The sequence below is a fragment of the Phasianus colchicus genome, chromosome 1 (assembly GCF_987193195.1).
Source record: "Phasianus colchicus chromosome 1, bPhaCol1.hap1.1, whole genome shotgun sequence".
Classification (NCBI taxonomy): Eukaryota; Metazoa; Chordata; class Aves; order Galliformes; family Phasianidae; genus Phasianus; species Phasianus colchicus.
The window spans coordinates 121794415-121812403 of record NC_143436.1 but is presented as its reverse complement, the minus strand read 5'-3'; the positions used below and the strand labels follow the sequence as shown (position 1 = coordinate 121812403).

Sequence of the window (17989 nt, the reverse complement as noted above, 5' to 3'; positions counted from 1 at the left end):
TTGCTCAGATACAGACACGCAGACACCTGTGCTGATAAAGGATGAATCTACTTGTCTTCAAATGGACAGATTAGGAAATAAGGTGCAGTGAATTCTCCTGATGGAAACTTACTGATTGTATTTGGCAACTCATTGCAAGAACATAAATAATTTAAGTGTTTTTAAGGAATCCTGTAGAGATTTGAGTTCTGTAAAATACTTCAAATACTATCATGAAGTATAAAAAACATTCCATCTACAGATGTACCAAACACTTCTACACCTGCTTAAAATAAAGATGCCTATTTTGGGCTTCTGTATACAATGCAACATTCTGCATAAAAAAAAAAAATTTAACAGCTTTCAGTTAATACAATGCATTTTGAAACCCTAGCACTCATGGAGACTTAAAATGCAATTGTTTCCAGTCTGTATTTTAAGACAGTTTAAGAACAGAATTTGGACTAAACAAGGCTCAATTAAAAATAAAATATTAAAAAGCAAGCTTTCATGAATGCAACACACTTCCCTTCAGATGTGACTGCCCTTGTGCTAATTCTCACCTGTGCTTTCTGCAGTATCATCTGAAGTCATGTCTGAAGAAGAAAAGTCAGTGGCATTAAAAACAATAAAATAAAAATCTGAACAACTAAAAATCTAAAAAAAAATCTAACTAAATCTAAATAAGAGTAACAGTAATAAAATCTTGCCTGAGGGACTAATAGGATAGGTGATAAAAGTAACAATAGAGGATTCTGGAAAAAAAGAAAAGAAAAAAGATATTAATGTGGTATTTTATTTCTGTGTATTCTGGAGAAAGAAGCAGCATGCAACACTTCCACAAGGAACTGAATTTTAAAGATCTAAATTGCCTTTTAGGAACAACTTTTGTCCCATTACAAACAGCTGACATTAATTTGACCAGTTGAGTAAGTATATGAACGCAAAAAGCTGGTAACAGAGTTCCTTGAGATAACTTCCTTTTATTGGCTTCATTCTTTTGGAAGAAGCAGATCAGTCTTGTGTATCTAATTCCTCAGCCCAAAGGCTGAGTTCCCCCATGAACTTGTAACACTCAGCAGCAGGGATGACACACTGGGAAAACTGTCTCCAAGGAAGCTATTTTTGCAGAAACCATATATAAATACACTAGAGTGAGGTGATAAATATTTTTAAGTGAACAGGAAAAGGGAAAGGAGGGAGGAAGAAGAAATCAGGAGAACAGAAGAAAATTTAATGATTGTTCACGATGTGCTTAGAAAGCAGATTTTAAATGTCAGTGCAGGAATGTAAAGTGGTTCAAGGATCACTTTGATCACTCCAGTAAGACAACTAAGTGACTTTTTAAAAACAGAGTTGTTTCATAACAGCTGAAAATTATGCTTTCCGAACTTCTTTGCTAAAAGCATCATTGCCATTGCTAGAATCAATATCTTAAGTATAAAAAAAAAAAAAAAAAAAAGAAGAAGATAACTATCTCTCTGCATAGAGAGATAGCTGTGCATCAAGGAAAAAAAAAGCTATCTGCTTGGAAGGAGAAAGGAAGCTTCTCTATTTATTTCTACTGGATTAGCCATTCCAAGACTTTTCAGATGTGCTCTGTTAATTCCATACCAGAATAAAAACTAAGTATATTTAGTTCTTAAGTGACAGTCCTGAAGACAACAGCAAGTAAAAAAGCAGCCAAAACATGAGGAATCGAAGTGAAAACTAAATATTGACTTTATCTGCATTATTCAGATTGATACTACAAATACTGAATTGGCTGTAGTTGTTAAAGATGAATCATTGCTAGAAAATGATTGTATCTGTAAAAGTAAAAAAGCACATGTGTTTGTGTCTATTGTTTCTTTTCTCTAGAGCACAATATGTCAGCATACTTCAAGGAAAAATGTAATGGACTGTTCCCATTTATCTATAGTCTTTGTTATATTGCACAATATTTTCCTTTCCAAAATGTTGTCATGATGATGTTCACCACCTCTGGTCCTGAAAGTTAAATGACATACACACATCTTCTAGAGTGGGAAGAGACATATGGGAGCTTTACTCATTACAGTGTTCCCCCTCGGCCATCTCTGCAACTGTTCACTGGACAAAAGGCTTTTCATCAAGCAACTTTCATCTACCCTAACCCCAATCATCACTGACAAAAATCCTGAGTAATCCAAAAAGGGCTGCTATTTCAATACAAAGTAGAAAAAAAAAAAGAAAAAAGTAATAATAAAGAAGAAAACACTACATGTTGGACTTCATTTGCACTGCTATTTTTCTGCATTACCCCAGATAAAAGCAGGATGAGATTTATCTAATAGGAAATAATAGACACTGTAGTAGTAATCAGTAAAGTCTTGATTTTCTTACCAGAAGTGGCTGTTGCAATTGATGCTTCTGAATGTGCAGAGAAAAAAAAAACAGCAGGAAACACAGATTAGCAAACAGATACAGTAAATCAGATACATACATAACCATTCTCAGCAGCCTTTCCTCATATTCCCAAAAGTTAATTGTGTTCACCAGAAGAGGGCAACACCTGCTCGTCAGAACAAATCCAGGCTGGAAAAAGGATAGATGTAAAAATCTCCGACAAAACAAACTCATATGCATTTGAAGTTTAAATAAAATTCAACTAAAAATTATTTCTTTTCAATAAATACTGGACGGTTTGCATTGTGTAAGGTTAAGAAAACAAATATTGTTGTCCAAGGGGGCACAAAAAAATACAGCTAGCCGAAAAACCACATGCCTACCCTGAGCGTGTTGCTAATTCTGGTAATGGGAATCAAACATATAATGCTGCACATGGGTTATTAAGAACCCTTCTCAGACATCACACAACAACACTGAGACCTGCTATTTAGAATTCATCCCATACACAATCGTTTTCCTTTCAATTCTGAAAAAAGTAGCATCACAAAACGTTAATTTGTTCCAAGTTTGAACCTCTGATCTTGACAGGAGTCAGACAATTATTTATATAGCAAACTATAGCAACTAGCTACTAAATGTTTGATCTTGTCAGAGAGAACATTTGGATCAAAAAGAAATTAAGTAATTTGATCTCTGATGCACGACTTCAAAGCTCTTTCATTCACTGAGTAATTTCTGAGAGTGCCATAGGAAACTAAAACCAGAGTTGTCACAGAAATATGAAGAACAGCTGGCTACAGATATGCAACGCTACTTTCAAAGAAGACAATTATTTCAACATTTTGTCCCCAAACTCAAAAGTTGCCCTATATATAATATAATTACAGTACACTATTTATACTGTAAAGCCTTTCCTATTATTGTGGAAGAGTTAAATCAGAGACAATGAAAGTCTCTTCAGAAAAACAGATTTTCTTGTTTAACATAGCAAACAAGGAGCTTCTGAGATGCAAATCACACAGGTGATTCCTTACTCAGACTATTTTGCCTTCCTGAAAACTAGTAATCACCTCTTTCCAAAGAATGAATTTAAATACAACCTCTGCAATGGAAGGAGAATTGCACTGATTCTATGTTCATTTTTTCTGGAAATATACTGATGCTGTCTGCACGATTAAATACAAAATAAATAAAAGGATTATCTGGATAACCAATTTGCAAATATTTAAGTATTATTAAGTATCTTCATGAATTAAAAAGTAACAGTGGCAACACTTCCTAAAATATCAGAATAATGAGGTTAAAAAAAAAAAAAAAAGGCACAGAACATTCATACAGCTTTCTAGGAAATAATTTTTTACGTATATTTACACACAGAGATACATTTTTTAACACAAGCACTTTCGATAAGCTGCTACGCTTTTGAAAGAACATGTTGTGATGTCAAAACCTTCATTTTGTGCAAGTAAATTGTTTGGATAGTACTTGAAATTTTTTTTACACTAGAACTGAAAAACGAATTTGCTGAAACTGAAACAGGCCTACTAGATAGGTTGGTATTTCACCTTCCTTCAATCAGCGTAACTAACGCCTCTGGTTTTCTTCTTATAAATCAATGCTCACCTGCAGGTCTGGTGGTTTCTTCTGTAACTGACAAAAAAAATAGAAACAATTAGGTGACAGAAAAGACTAGAGAATTTTGCAACAGAAAGCAAATTAAATTAAAAAAGAATATATGTCTCTCCTCAACAAACAAACAAACACACACACACAAACCAATGACAAAAAAAAAAAGAATAAAAGGTAACTTAAGAAACCCAACACTGCCAAATCAAAGCAGAAGGCATTTAACATATTAATTCTCCTAAAGATTCCATGGCCAGACTTTCAAATTACAGTTTGGTCCTAACAGTAAACAGTTAAATCATTAGCGAATATTTTTACTTAGTTAAGCAGGTCTTCAAGTTGCAGAAGGAGAAATAAAATTCCTCAGCTGTCTCCTATCATTCTATTTGGAAGATAAAATTTTCCTGCTCAGAACAGAGGGAACACAGAGAAAAACATCTCAGGACAGATCATGTGTTTAATCTGCTCTCATTAGGCTTAGCCCCTGTTGAGAGGAGCCTCTAAAACGGAAACTTCTAAATGTCAGAGAAAGATAAGAAAGTGAAAATACCACATTCTTCTGTGACACCACTCATCTACTTCCTAGTTCATTCTTACCTTAGGGATGCACTTTTTCACATTTGGGAACCTGCTAACGTCCTATCATTAAACAAAATCTTTCACTTAAATTCAAGCTGGCGTGACAACTCCTTTGTACCCATTTCTTTTCTTTTTTTCTTTTTTTTTTCTTTTTTTACTTGGTTTATCGCTTCTGTATTTATGGAAGTCACAGATTAGTCTGTGAGTTTTCCCACTGCCTTTCCACTTCCAGTGTAAAAACAAAGTAAAGCAAATACCAGCAACCAAAAATGCTATGCACAACCGTGCTTTGATAAAGCCATTTTTTTTGTAAAATATGGGGAAATAAAACGCTGGTGCATTATTCACGAAATGAGTTTTTTCTAACACAGTAAGAAGCAAAGAAATAAAGAAAGCAGGGAGTGGGAAAGGTGGGTAAGACAGAAATGCTATATTCCGAACTCATTCATCAAGTGCACAGAACATACTTTGAGAGTACATCTACATTACGTAGATGCTCACACTCCCTACAGCCACACTACCAAAGAGCACCTAAACAAGAAGGAGGCAGACCACACTGCCAGAACTGATATGGCTCTGATAGACCTGTCCCACACAACATCACAGTCTCTAAATTGAAGAGACAGATTTGATGGACGGACCACTTTGTGAATAAGGAACTGGTTGGATGGTCACAATCAGAGAGTTGTAGACAACAGCACGTCCAGGTGGAGAACAGTGACGAATGGCAATCCTCATGAGTCTGTACTGGCACAGGTACTATTTTACATCCTCATCAGCAACATGGGCAGAAAGAACAACTGCACTCTGAGCAAGTTTACAGATGATGCCAAGCTGGTGTCATCAATACATCGGAGGAAGTAATACCATCCAAAAGGACCATGACATGCCTGAGAGGTGAGACTGTGCAAACCTCATTGACTTCAACAAGGTCAAGTGCAAGGTCCTGCATCTGGGTTGTGTCAATCACAAACATGAATACAGGCTGGATGATGAGTGGATTGAGAACAGCTCTGCCTAGGACTACCAGTACCTAAAGGAGCCTACTTGAAAGATTGAGAGGGACTCTTCATCAAGGAGCGTAGTGTTGGACAAATGCTGATGGCTTTAAACTAAAAGAGCACAGATTTATATTAGATGTTAGGAAGGAGTTATGTGCTCAGAGGGTGGTGACGCACTGGAATAGGAAGAGATGCAATGTACAGATGGGCTCAGTGACTGAGGTGTGGATATGACAATTGAAGCCACCAGTCTTGTCTTAATTAATGGTTAGCACTTCATGCAAAAGCCCTTCCTTCCAACCAAAAAAGCCCTGGAGAAAATCAAATTTTCAAAAGGAACCCACCTCTTGAAGTATGCATCATCTCACAGCAAAGGCCAGCACACAGTTTCTGCCCTCTAAAAAAAAAAATCTACCTGGAGAATCTGATCTTAAGGTCATTTTCAGATACTCTTGAAGAGTCAGTTCAGACATAGTCCCTATAGACAAACTGCTTCTCCCGCCTCTGTGTGCCTTCAACCTTTGCGGATTTTGAGAGTGCAAGTAATATATTGAGGTAGATAAGAAAAGCTGTCCAATTACAGCTTTAGTAATGTACTGTTCTGTAGAATGTTTAGTACTGTAGGATAACCAGTAAGAAGACAGCAAATTCTGAAAACATCAAAAGCTTTGTAGTTACAAATTCAGCAGCATGGGAAGCAAAGAAGAACTGAAGTCCAATCCAAAGTATCCCTAAAGTTGACATGTAAAAAGGAGAATAAAATCACCAAAAGGCATGCTAGCCACAAAACCAAACAGAACATGAATTTCTCTTGGATTGCTCTCTAAAGATGAGAACAAGAAAATCCTTAAGCGCATGGAATTTGATTTTACTTTCTTAATGCATTTTTATCTGCAACACTGTTGGTCTAGGATCATCACGCCAACACACTAAATAGTCTATCCCAAACAAGACATTCCACAGTGCAGGGATACTTTCCTACATTTTCTGTAATAGGGAGCATTTGCTGAGGATGGAAAAAGTTAAAACATAAATAACATTAAAAATAACAAAAATTTAAAAATATACACAAAATAACATTATTCAGCATTATTCTTTGCGTCTCCTGCAAGAAAGACTGAAAGTCTTGTCCCTTGCACAAGAATCAGGTGTTTCTACAGGAAAAAGCATCTCCATTAAGTGAGCACCAGATTCTGTTACAAACACAAATCTCTAAAAATGAAAGCAGCAAGTCACTTGCTGTCTTCATTTAACTTTGTACTGCTCTAACACAGATAGCTAAGTAAAAACTGGGAGCCATACACATACAGGCAGAGGAAACTGCTCCAGTGGTATGAAACCAGGTTATCAACTCATACTATTGCTCCATTCGACAGCTACAGAACTTTTACCTGAGAACCAATATTTCTTGTGTTGTAACAACCATTATTTCCCATAATGACTTTTTTTATAATGGGAATCAGCATAACTTTAGCATCTCTGGTCTGCTAGGAGACTAAATTCATTAATAAAAGTACTCAAGGTGATGTTCACAAACTAATGTAGCTCTGACAGCACCGAACCTGTAAGCATTAGGACCTGTGAGCTGAGTCTGTAAGTCAGGCATTGTAGACAATTCCTGGAAAGAAGCACTTCAGGGCCATGTTCACAACAAGCCAATAGCCCCTAGTCCTTTTTGGAAATAAGTATTTACCCTTGGATTATAGGCTCCAGCTCTAATTGCCATGTAACAGCTCACCTCCGTTTCTTGAATTCTAACACCAGGGTTGCTTCTTCTCAAAACTGAGGAGGAAATTCACCTCTTAATGAAAAGTTTAGACAGAAGAAAGACTAATGTTTTGTGCTGTCTAGAAAATAGCCTTGTGCTCACAGCATTTTTTAGCGTTAGAGATTGTAACTATCAACCTATGGGGATGGAACAGTCCCTACATGTCTCATTCAAGCTGTCCCAGCAGACAAAAAATCAATTCAAAAATCAACTCAGCCAAAGGGAGGGAAAGGAGAAAGCAGCTTTGTAACACAGTGGTCAAGATGGGAAGGGCAAGATTTGGGATCTGGTTCTCACACCGAGGGCAGTCATTCACGACATGCTTTTTGTTCATTAATTATTAGAAACATGACAAAGCCCTTAAAAGATGCACAATGTACATTCACCTACAGTAGGAATAATGATAATATCCTTTTCTTCTCCCTAATTCCAATCTAACTTACAGTCAAATACACTCTAAATTTTTGGAAAGGCAACACCCTCTCTGATTCACCTGTCTTCAGGCAGCCCCTCCACCAGAAGTAAATCACTTTTTCCAGGGCGGAGGAGTGAGAAGCAGCTAAGAACCTGGCTGCAGATAACAACATTTTGTAAGAACTAAGCTACTGACAGCTGTTTCTTGCTCCCCTATCTCAGGGGAACAGTGTTATAGATGACTAATACTGTTTTACCTAATATTTCGTGATCTCCTTTAAATTTTTGCAGAAACCATCCTTTGAACACACCCAAGACAGCAACTAGAGTGTTTTCTTGGGATAAGCAAAAAAAAGTTTGAACTTCCACGAAGTGGATCCTCCACATAGACACCCATTCTGCCCTGTCTGCTGCACAGAGGAGCAGGGATGGAACGGCACAAAGGGTCACATCTGCTGCCCTATGTCTCTCGGGGACCTTGATGAGAGAATGCAAGAGAGTTTGTTGCAGTCAGATCCAGACACAAAACAGGCAGGAAATACTAAACCTAGTAACCAGTACAAGTACAGACTACACAGGACTACAGGATAAGGAGAAATGGCTTTAAACTGGAAGAAGGTAGATTTAGGCTAGGTCTTAGGAAGAAATTCTTTACTGTGAGAGTGGTGAGACACTGGAACAGGTTGCCCAGTGAGGCTGTGGATGCCCCTCCATGGAAGCATTCAAGGTCATGCTGGATGGGGCTCTGAGCTACCCGGTCTAGAGGGAGGTGTCCCTGCCTGTAACAGTGGGGTTGGAACTAGATGATCTTAAAGGTCCCTTCCAACCCAAACCATTCTATAATTTTATACATAATGAGCAGAAAAATGTGCACGTATGGGTTCCAGGGTACAGATGGTAGAATTTTGAAATAATATGAAATAAAGTGCCTCAAGTTACACTTGTTTTAAATTTAAAGTGTGCCAAAAATGAGAATAGTTTATGTTTTCATAAAGAGGCACCCTCAACCATCTCACATCTCCCAAAGAGATCAAGAGCAGAATGCAAATGAAAGAATCCCAAGGGGCACCTTGGTGACTAGTCAATAGTCTCTGCAGGGGGCAGGACTTGGCTGATAACACAAAATGACTTTAGATAACCAAGACCACCTATTTCTGAGAAGATCAGTTCTGACTTACAAATACATACAAACATACCATGAAAGTAGTAATAACCAAATTTTTTAAGTAAGATGTGGTAGCAAACTTTGTGCTGAAAGTTTTTCCATTAAAAAAATTCAGTTGATTCAGGCAGAGGAAGTGATTCGCATGGCAGATTTCAATCAGAAATGGGAAAGACAAAATTAATGTTTCAAATGGATACGTAGTATCATCTTCCAGCTTAAAAATTAAAACATTTCACATTCAAATGTAAATTCCAGGCTGTTATTAATTCTCTACAAATCCTCTTCTAAACGTTATCAGAGGCAACAGTGCTCATGTATGCTGTTAGTCACCAGTACCAGGTAGCAATGACCCTCCATTTGTATTCAGTGTTACTAAGATAACAGCTGAGTGAAAACACTTCCCATGAACCTGCTCCTGAACAAAACCAAGTAGCTTCAATGGCAAAATATCAAGTGCTAATATCTTACAGTCTTCTATTTACAAAAACAGACACCTAGAAACAGTGAATGTGCTTCTTCACATCAGGCTCTGCCCCTCTGGCCAGTTCACTCCAGTATCCTTAACAGAAAAAACAGGTGCACTGTTTTTAACTCAGCTTCGATGTTACACAGGTTTTTATGGAAATTTGCTCACAAATATAGGTTTTGTCAAGCTCTGTTTGTACAGAGATGTGCATCAGAGGCTGAGATGAACCAAAACACCTCTTCCCTTGTAGGCTGATTTCCAAAACGCTCCTTCTATTCATACCAAAGAAGACTGAGGCAATGAAAGCAAAGAAAGGGGAGGTCAAACACGCGTTCTGTTAATATGTACAAAGTAGAGCAGTATGTGACTCATCAAACAGGCACTCCATAGTTATGTATTCCACATCTTGCCCCACCCCCTTCAGATTTATTTAAGAGCTTCTAAAGGTTTCTATAGCATTGTGCCCTTATAATTCTTTAAAAATATATACCCTGGTGAAAGTAACATCTTTTTACATCTTTAGCCTTCATAACTTGCTTTGTGAACATAATAATACAGACCAAAGTTTGGTAGTCAACAGATTAAGATGCAGACTGGATGAGTGGCAGCTACATTTCAATCTTCTGCCTGAAGAGGTAAAGCCTTTGAACTCCAACTTTCTTTCTAGGAAAGCTGATTCTGCCATCAGAAGAGTACGCAACTCAAGAAATCTTTAAAAGGGATTGCATGAGTCTAAAGCACACCTCCGGTTATTCCTATCTCCAAATCAGAACAGCCCACACTGAAGTTTTCCTCAACCTTGAGTGTGCACACAGGGCACTGATGACTTCCCATCAATATTAAATCACTTTGTTCCCTCAAGTCTGAAAACCTCCTACAGCAACATTAGTAGCAGGTTCACCCATATAGGGAGTGTAAGGATTCAAGGGAAAGAAGGGACAACACCTTAATCTTGAAGACTGGACAAGACAGTCTAGAAAAATTAAAATGTCACTATCTAACACTGGATTGTATTCATGCAAAAAAATGCAACTTAAGGTAATAGGCTCTGGATTTCTGCTAAAAGTTAGGGCATCGATGTCACAAATGAGGTGACAGAGCTTTAGTTCCAGTGACACTACTTCTAATTATTCTGTAAATCATGTATTCTACTTATTCCTTGAAACCTGTAAAAGGTCATCTCTGTCATCTTTGTGCTCCTTGCATAAATGCACAGTGTAACAGTTTAGATATTTATATTTTAATTAAGAATGCTACTGTTTAATATGTAACTAAAATGATTAATGTTTAAACAGTAAATTTCTTCAGTTGTCAAGTTACCACTACAGGTGACTTGCAAATGTCCCATGCAAAAAATGACATCAGATGAGCTTTTGTCTTTGTATTCTCTGAAGTCAGAGAACACTAATTGCATTTTCTTGGATTATGGAAAAAGCTATAACATCCACAATAACTGTCCACAATAAAATCTGTAGTTAAATAGGAATAATTAATCAAGTAATAAGACAAATTACTCTTTGAATTTGGCACATGGAAGAGTGAACACCCCCGTCTCACCTGTCTGGCCTATGTGAAATATTTACATCTGTTCAGCTTGCAAACGATACACCAAGCAGACGGGACCCAAAAAGTCTTGTTACTGAAAGAAGCAAGAGCTGCATCTTTAACTCAGACCTGAAAGTTATATATTGCAATGCTCCCTGACTCCAAAAAATGTCACTGGCATCACATCACAAACCGGGAAGCAGCCAGAATAGGTCCTTTCTTGCAAATCTGCAGATGCACATGATGCTTAGCTACAGCAAAAGTAATACCCATTCACTTCTGCAAAGTAATTTCCTTCAAGTTCAGCATGTCTTTAAGTGTTAATCACATACGTAAATCTTAACACAATCAGGACTCTAGTCCTTATTAGATCTAACATGGTTAAGATGCAACTAAACAAAATTTTGGTAATCTCAGAAATTAGTGTAAAACTAAAATCAAAAGAAAATGAATATAGTAAAGAAAAGGAAAGCCTGAAGGAGGAGGTAAAGAAACAGAAGCTAATGATGTGACACTAGGGCAATCTAAACGTACTAATGGAGTGAGTCATTGCCTGTGAGACACCAATTAGACAATGGCTACACTGCACAAAGATCTTGAGAAATCACAGAAATCTTGGTAATCTTTGACAGGGCATTTTACAAACAGCTGCTTCACGGGGGCACAAAATGCCAACCAGGTTATAACAAACTTCTTGTTATAAACTTGTCCTCCGGCACAATTATAACTTCAATGAAACACTTCCTTTTCACCCTTTGTGTGTACACAGGCAGTGTGGCCCTTTGCCAGTTACATTCTATGCAGATACAAAATCAGATCTTTCCAAAGACTTACTGCTATAAGCACAGCTATTCTAACACAGCAGAGAACCCCACTAACTGGGTAATTTTTACATAGGAGGGCAGAGGAACTTCTAGAAAAAAAATCCACTTGTGAGACTACCACCAGCAATTAAAGCTGCCTGATGCTGTCAGTGCTTTTTTTTGTTTAACTGTCACAATGGTACATGCTAAATATTCACCTTCCACAGGCTGGTTATTTCTTTCTCAGAAAAAAAAAAATCTGCTCACTCTGTTTTTTAACATCCTTACTACAACATTTGAAACACACACAGACAGTGAGTGATTTTAAAACTACATAGCTAAATTATATTTTTCAGTCTTCACAACATGGGTGGGTAGAGTTTGAAAGGACAGAGATGATGAAGACCAAGACTGTCACCACAATCTAACACAAGCACAGTTTAAGAAATCGAGTGAACTAACCACCTTAAAAACTCTGGGCCATGGGCGTAATGCCATTTACTACAGTTGACAAAATGGATCCTACCCAAATTTCATTTCTCTTTTACCTGAGCAGAAAGGACAGCAAAAGCTAGAAAGAAGATTTTCTCGATTTAACTCCATCTCAACTATACTAAAATTCAATTTCTCTGACAGTACAATTTTATTTTGTTCTATTTTAAAGCTTTTTATGGTTCTTTTTCAGGTCAGAGAAGAACTTTGAGAAAGGTGTTAGAAACCATTTGGCCATATTAATAAAGGAAGATATTACAGCTACAGAAACAAGAGTAAATTAGAGACTCCAGAAATCTTTACAAATCTAGACCACACAAGCTAAAAATGGTATAGTGTGCCAGCAATGATGTGAAAATTCACACGCATTCAAGCCCAAGCCCAACAAACGTGCAAAATGAGGACCACCAATGCTTTCCTCTGCATTTATTCACATAATTTAAGGTATGTGAATTAATTAAGATGACATTAACAAAAAAGCCCTAATATTCCAAAGCGTTGGTTGGATGCATCCCACTCTAACTGCCATTACATGAGCAGCAGACAGACACAAAAGTTGGAGCAAGCTGGAAGTCTATAAAAAGCCCAGCAGTAAGCTTCTAAATCTGTATGAAAGCTAGCGAGAGATGCAGATTCTCACCATCGCCATAAACAGATAAAAATGACCAATAGAGAAAGACTTTCTAAAATACAGAAGAGAAAATGTTAGACATGTTACATCAACTTTTTGCAATAATGCTACTCTAAAAACAGGGAAGCAATGATACTTACCACACGGCAAAGAGTCATCCTCTTCCACTGTCTTATTAAACATCCAATCCTCCTTTCTCCAGCGTACAATACTACCATCTCTGCAGTGCTTAGCAAGATTTATATTTGCTTTATCCCACATTCTGAACATGTATAGCTCCCCAGTCATACCCTGATTAGGCGATGTAGCTGTACCTGGCAGTTTTGAGCAGCCAAGTAAGAACTGCCCTTTTCCAGGGAGAAACATTTCTCTATTTAGTTTTTCATTTAGTCTTTTTGTTCCATTTATGAATAACTTCACTTCCTTATCTTCGCTTTTCCACTGGGTACATATTTGGTGCCAGATGTTTTCTTGAAGCATCATCTCTGTCGTATTTATCTGATTTCCAAACAACCAGATCCTCAAGTTACCACGATCTCCGCTAAGTCCAAGCTCATGCTTATTTGCAGAGCTATTGCTGTTAGTTGTCTCTTGATTGTATACATACGCTGTCCAGGGACTATTGGAGGAATTTAGCTTGAGGTGCACACAGACAGTGAATTCTTTCAAAGAAAGCAGAGAAATTCTTGGTGACATAATCCAAGGATCTTCACATTCAGTCTTAAAGACCGCTTTATATAGTCCTAGGAAATCCTCCTGATCTAAATAAAAAAAAGGTGATTTGCAAAATTACTTCTTTAAAGCAATCATCTACATCAATGTTATACTTTCATAGTGTCATAGTCATAGAATTGCTCGGGTTGGAAAAGACCTTTAAGATCATCAAGTCCAACTGCAACCTGACCATCCTACCCTAATTCTAACAACCGTCTGCTAAATCACATCCCTGAGCACCACATCCAAGCGGTTTTTAAACACATCCAGGGATGGTGACTCAACCACCTTCCTGTGGAGCTCATTCCAGTGTTTAACCACCCTTTCTGTAAAGAAGTTTTTCCTGATATCCAACCTAAACTTAACCTGGTGCAACTTAGGACCACTTCCCCTTGTCTTGTCACCAGTGAGAAGAGACCAAAGACCAACCCCGCTCTCACTGTAAGCACCTTTCAAGCCTGCAGGGTTGCCTGGGGTTGTTGTGGGCAAAATGCAGGACTTGACATTTGACCCTATGGAAACTCATACAGTTAACTTTGGCTCATCAATCCAGTCTATCCAGGTCTCTCTGAACATTCTCCACCTGCTCTGCAGAGGCACACACTCACATACTTGCCATTTCTTTTCTCTCTGGAATTAATATTAATTGTGAGGGGAGAATGCACTGCAGTCAGACTGTCTGCCTAGTTCAACAGAAACACAAGGCTGGCCCAGGTGCAGCTCATGTCATCAGTCAACACTGGCAAAGCATCTGAGACTATCTATGAGTCTGTGATTCCATGACAGCCCTTTAAACAGCGCCCAATAACTGTTTCTGCAGTTCAGCCTGCCTGACTGGATCAATTAGAGAATTACTTCTGCGGACGGAACGTCTCCACAGCTGTACTTCTGTACCTTACAAGTCCTGGGATGCAGAGATAATGTAGCAAAAGATCCAGAGAGTGCTTTCATATATTACTATATGAATTTACTCCTATGAATTTACCCAGGAGTTTTCAAACCAACACATTACCAAAAAACTTTGATTTTTCCTATTTTGTTTGTTTGGGTTGGAAGGAGGGAGGACCAGTGTATTTGGAGGCAGGTAATCAATCCTAGCTATTCAAGGAGGCTTTGACACAAAACTCATGCACAACATAAAGTATGAACACACAGCTCTCCAACATAACACTCAACCTACAAGTGGAAGTAAAAAAGAGAGTCAGGTTCTGGTTTCTATTCCCAAGACTGCACAGGTATTTTGCACTTATGATACTGGATAAAATACAGACAGAGTTAGAAGAGACTATAATCCTTACTGCCACACTTACATTCTGCATCTCTGAACAATGTTAGGCTTCTTCATTTTATTTTTTTTAAACAAACAAAACACTCCAATATTCTTAAATCTTTCACCGCATATTGGTTCAGCTTTTTCGGGAAAGGTAGAAAACAGCCATACTCCAGAAGAGAATGAGTGTGAGTAACTTCCAGGAAACATGGTTTGGAGTCAGTGACTAAATTAAAACCCATCCAGCCCCTGTTCTCTACCAGGGCATTTAGCTGCAGAGATATCTGATCTATGAATCTTATATTTACTTAGGCACAGAAATGGCAACCTGGAGTTTAACTGTGATGTAAACATAATTTTAGCTGCAAACCTAAATTTTGGTTTAAATTTACTGGTAAAAGCAAGATTTTAGACTATGTCAATACGAGTAAAATAAGCAGAGTCATAGAATGCCTCAAACAATAGAACTTGACCATAATTATTAAGTTCTTGCAGATGTCTCAATTCTTACTCTGTCCCACAGGTACTGGCTTTTGTGGCTGTAGATGCAGGTACACTGAAGCAGAGACTGCATCGTACTTTGTGAAAAAAAAAGCACATTCCAATTGTACAATCATTATCAAGACTGCCTGGTCTATGATGTACCCACTCATCAGCAACAAAAATAAACCCAAACAAAAATAACTCTCATGGGACAAGTAATGGAGCTGTGGAAAAAGGAAACAGCCTAGTAAATGCTCAAAAAGTGTAAGAGAAGCCAGAATGATGGATTTTGGAAAGCATTACTTTGTCAATATACACAGAGCTTTTATGTACCCTACAGAAAAAGTAAGTGATTAATCATGATTGATCAGGATAGCAGAAAAGATTGGTCAATATACAAATTCTGTTTTTTCATTAATTCCCCTATCAAAAGAGAAATTTTGAGGTAACTTGATTCCAACTTTTCTTTTCAAGGTACATCACAGTCATTGTCCTAGCTGTCAGGATCACAGGCAGCTCTTTGATCAGCAGGGATGACACAGGGATTTGCTCAAATATTGTGTCTCTTGGCCACAGAGATGTCAGACTGCTTTTTCAATAGGATCAAATAAAGCACAGGAAGAAGTTCCTACTATGGCAACTGTGGCACACAGAATCACAGACTGGCCAGGGTTAGAAGGGACCTCAAGGATCATGAATCTCCAACCCCCCTGCCACACGCAGGGCCACCAACCTCCCCATTTAATACTAGACCAGGCTGCCCAGGGCCCCATCCAATCTGGCCTTGAACACCTCCAGGGACGGGGCATCCACAACCTCTCTGGGCAGCCTGTTCCAGCACCTCACCATTCTCTCTGTAAAGAACTTGCCCCTGACATCCAACCTAAATCTTCCCTCCCTCAACTTAAAACCATTTCCCCTTTTCTGCCATTATCTGCCCTTTCAAAGAATTGATTCCCCTCCTGTTTGTAGGCTCCCTTTAGGTACTGAAAGGCTGCAATGAGGTCACCCTGCAGCCTTCTTTCCTCCAGGCTGAACAAGCCCAGCTCCCTCAGCCTGTCCTCATAGGGGAGGTGCTCCAGCACCCTGATCATCTTCGTGGCTCTCCTCTGGACCCTCTCCAACAGCTCTCTGTCTTTCTGGTACTGGGGGCTCCAGACCTGCAGTACACCAGATGGGGCCTCAGAAGAACAGAATAGAGGGGGAAAATTTGGTACAGGCTACCAGAAGATGTTTAAAACACAACATTTATTAATCAGTTTTCATGTAAATTCACTGATAATTGTTCTTGTTGCTTACTATAGCTTTGAAATGTATATATAAATACATTATATATACATTTAACATATAATATACATTTATACATACACAATAGCTATAAATATAGCTTTAGACATGAGGAAGAACTTTTTCTCTCAGAGAGTGGTCAGGCACTGGAATGGCCTGCCAAGGGAGGTGGTGGAGTTGCTGTCCCTGGCAGTGTTCAAGAGGCATCTGGATGAGGAGCTGTGAGATATGGTTTAGTTGCTTGTGCTAGCAGTGGTAATGTGAAGATGGTTGGACTAGATAATCTTACCAGTCGTTTCCAATCTTGTGATTCTATGATTCTATGTTTCTATGAAACTTCCCTTCTAATACTAATTAGCAGAATCTTGTAGGCATCTTTCCCAACCTTGAATCATCCCTGAAGTTCAGCATCTATCACAAAGGTACTATACAAGGCTACCAAGCAAAGAAACCTGAACAGACTCAGGGTTCAGGCCAAATTGGATGAAATTCCTAATTAGCAGCCAGTGGATTTGCACAGTTTAACACTGTAGATGTAGAACAGTCCTAACAGCATCAGCAGAACTACTGCCCTCTGCTCCACCCTAAAGCATGAATTCACTCATTCAGTTTGGCCATTTGTCACAGTGCATAGGCAAAATCTAGCATACTCACCTAAGAACTGACTTACTAAACAAAATGGCCAGGTAGATACTGTCATATGTCAACACTTGTAACATAGGCTCCTCTAAATAAAAAAATAATTGCTCAATCTTTCACTATTAAATAGGAATTATGCTGCAGGTTTTGAAAGATCTGATGAAGATGCTATTCTTCATAGACTGTATGCCAGCAATATATTGGCATGACTTACATGCCGTCCAAAATTCCTGTAAGGAATCTTGAGCCTACAGAGATGGCCACAGTGGCTGGTAAAGAAAGTCTCCTGAAAGACTCAAAATACGAAGTCATTGTTGACTAGCCAGGATCCCTTTATATTTGAAAAATCAGAAGTCCATTTCTGAGCAGAAATGTTAATTAAAGCTTGCAGCAGACTTAATTTTGGAAACAAACAAATTCTGACAAAGGCTTGATTTCATGTTAGGCATTAAATCAGGGGTTGTTATTGTCATTAATTCACAACAGTGAATTAATTATAGGGCTGCAAAATTATAGTACGTTCTTTATAGATGCTTGACACTATGAAGCCACTGAGTTAGAAATTAATCATCAACATTATCTTGGCTTGGCCTGTTATATATGTAGGTGGATACAATATAAGCAGAAGCTAACATTACTTCAAAGCCCTGAAAATTCAGTTCATCATCGTTTACTTTCTCTATAAATGGTACTTCTGTGCTGCAGCCCACTCTTGTTCACAGAACCGAGGAGCTGGAACTGGCTGTTCTCTGACTGG

General features: G+C 38.3%; 1 protein-coding gene across 4 annotated transcripts in view; it reads right to left on the bottom strand.

Annotated features, from left to right (window-relative positions):
• ADGRG2 (adhesion G protein-coupled receptor G2) overlaps nucleotides 1-17989 on the bottom strand; it is a 58957-nt gene that overhangs the window by 25290 nt on the left and 15678 nt on the right. For 3 of the 4 annotated variants that reach the window (XM_031599346.2, XM_031599348.2, XM_031599349.2), the window contains exons 3-7: nucleotides 12980-13600; nucleotides 3973-3999; nucleotides 2344-2370; nucleotides 690-734; nucleotides 543-575 (exon numbers count right to left, since the gene is read on the bottom strand). In XM_031599346.2, the coding sequence (XP_031455206.2) occupies nucleotides 543-575; nucleotides 690-734; nucleotides 2344-2370; nucleotides 3973-3999; nucleotides 12980-13600 (753 nt within the window). The remainder of the gene's footprint in view (nucleotides 1-542; nucleotides 576-689; nucleotides 735-2343; nucleotides 2371-3972; nucleotides 4000-12979; nucleotides 13601-17989) is intronic. The other variant, XM_031599350.2, reaches the window with a different exon arrangement.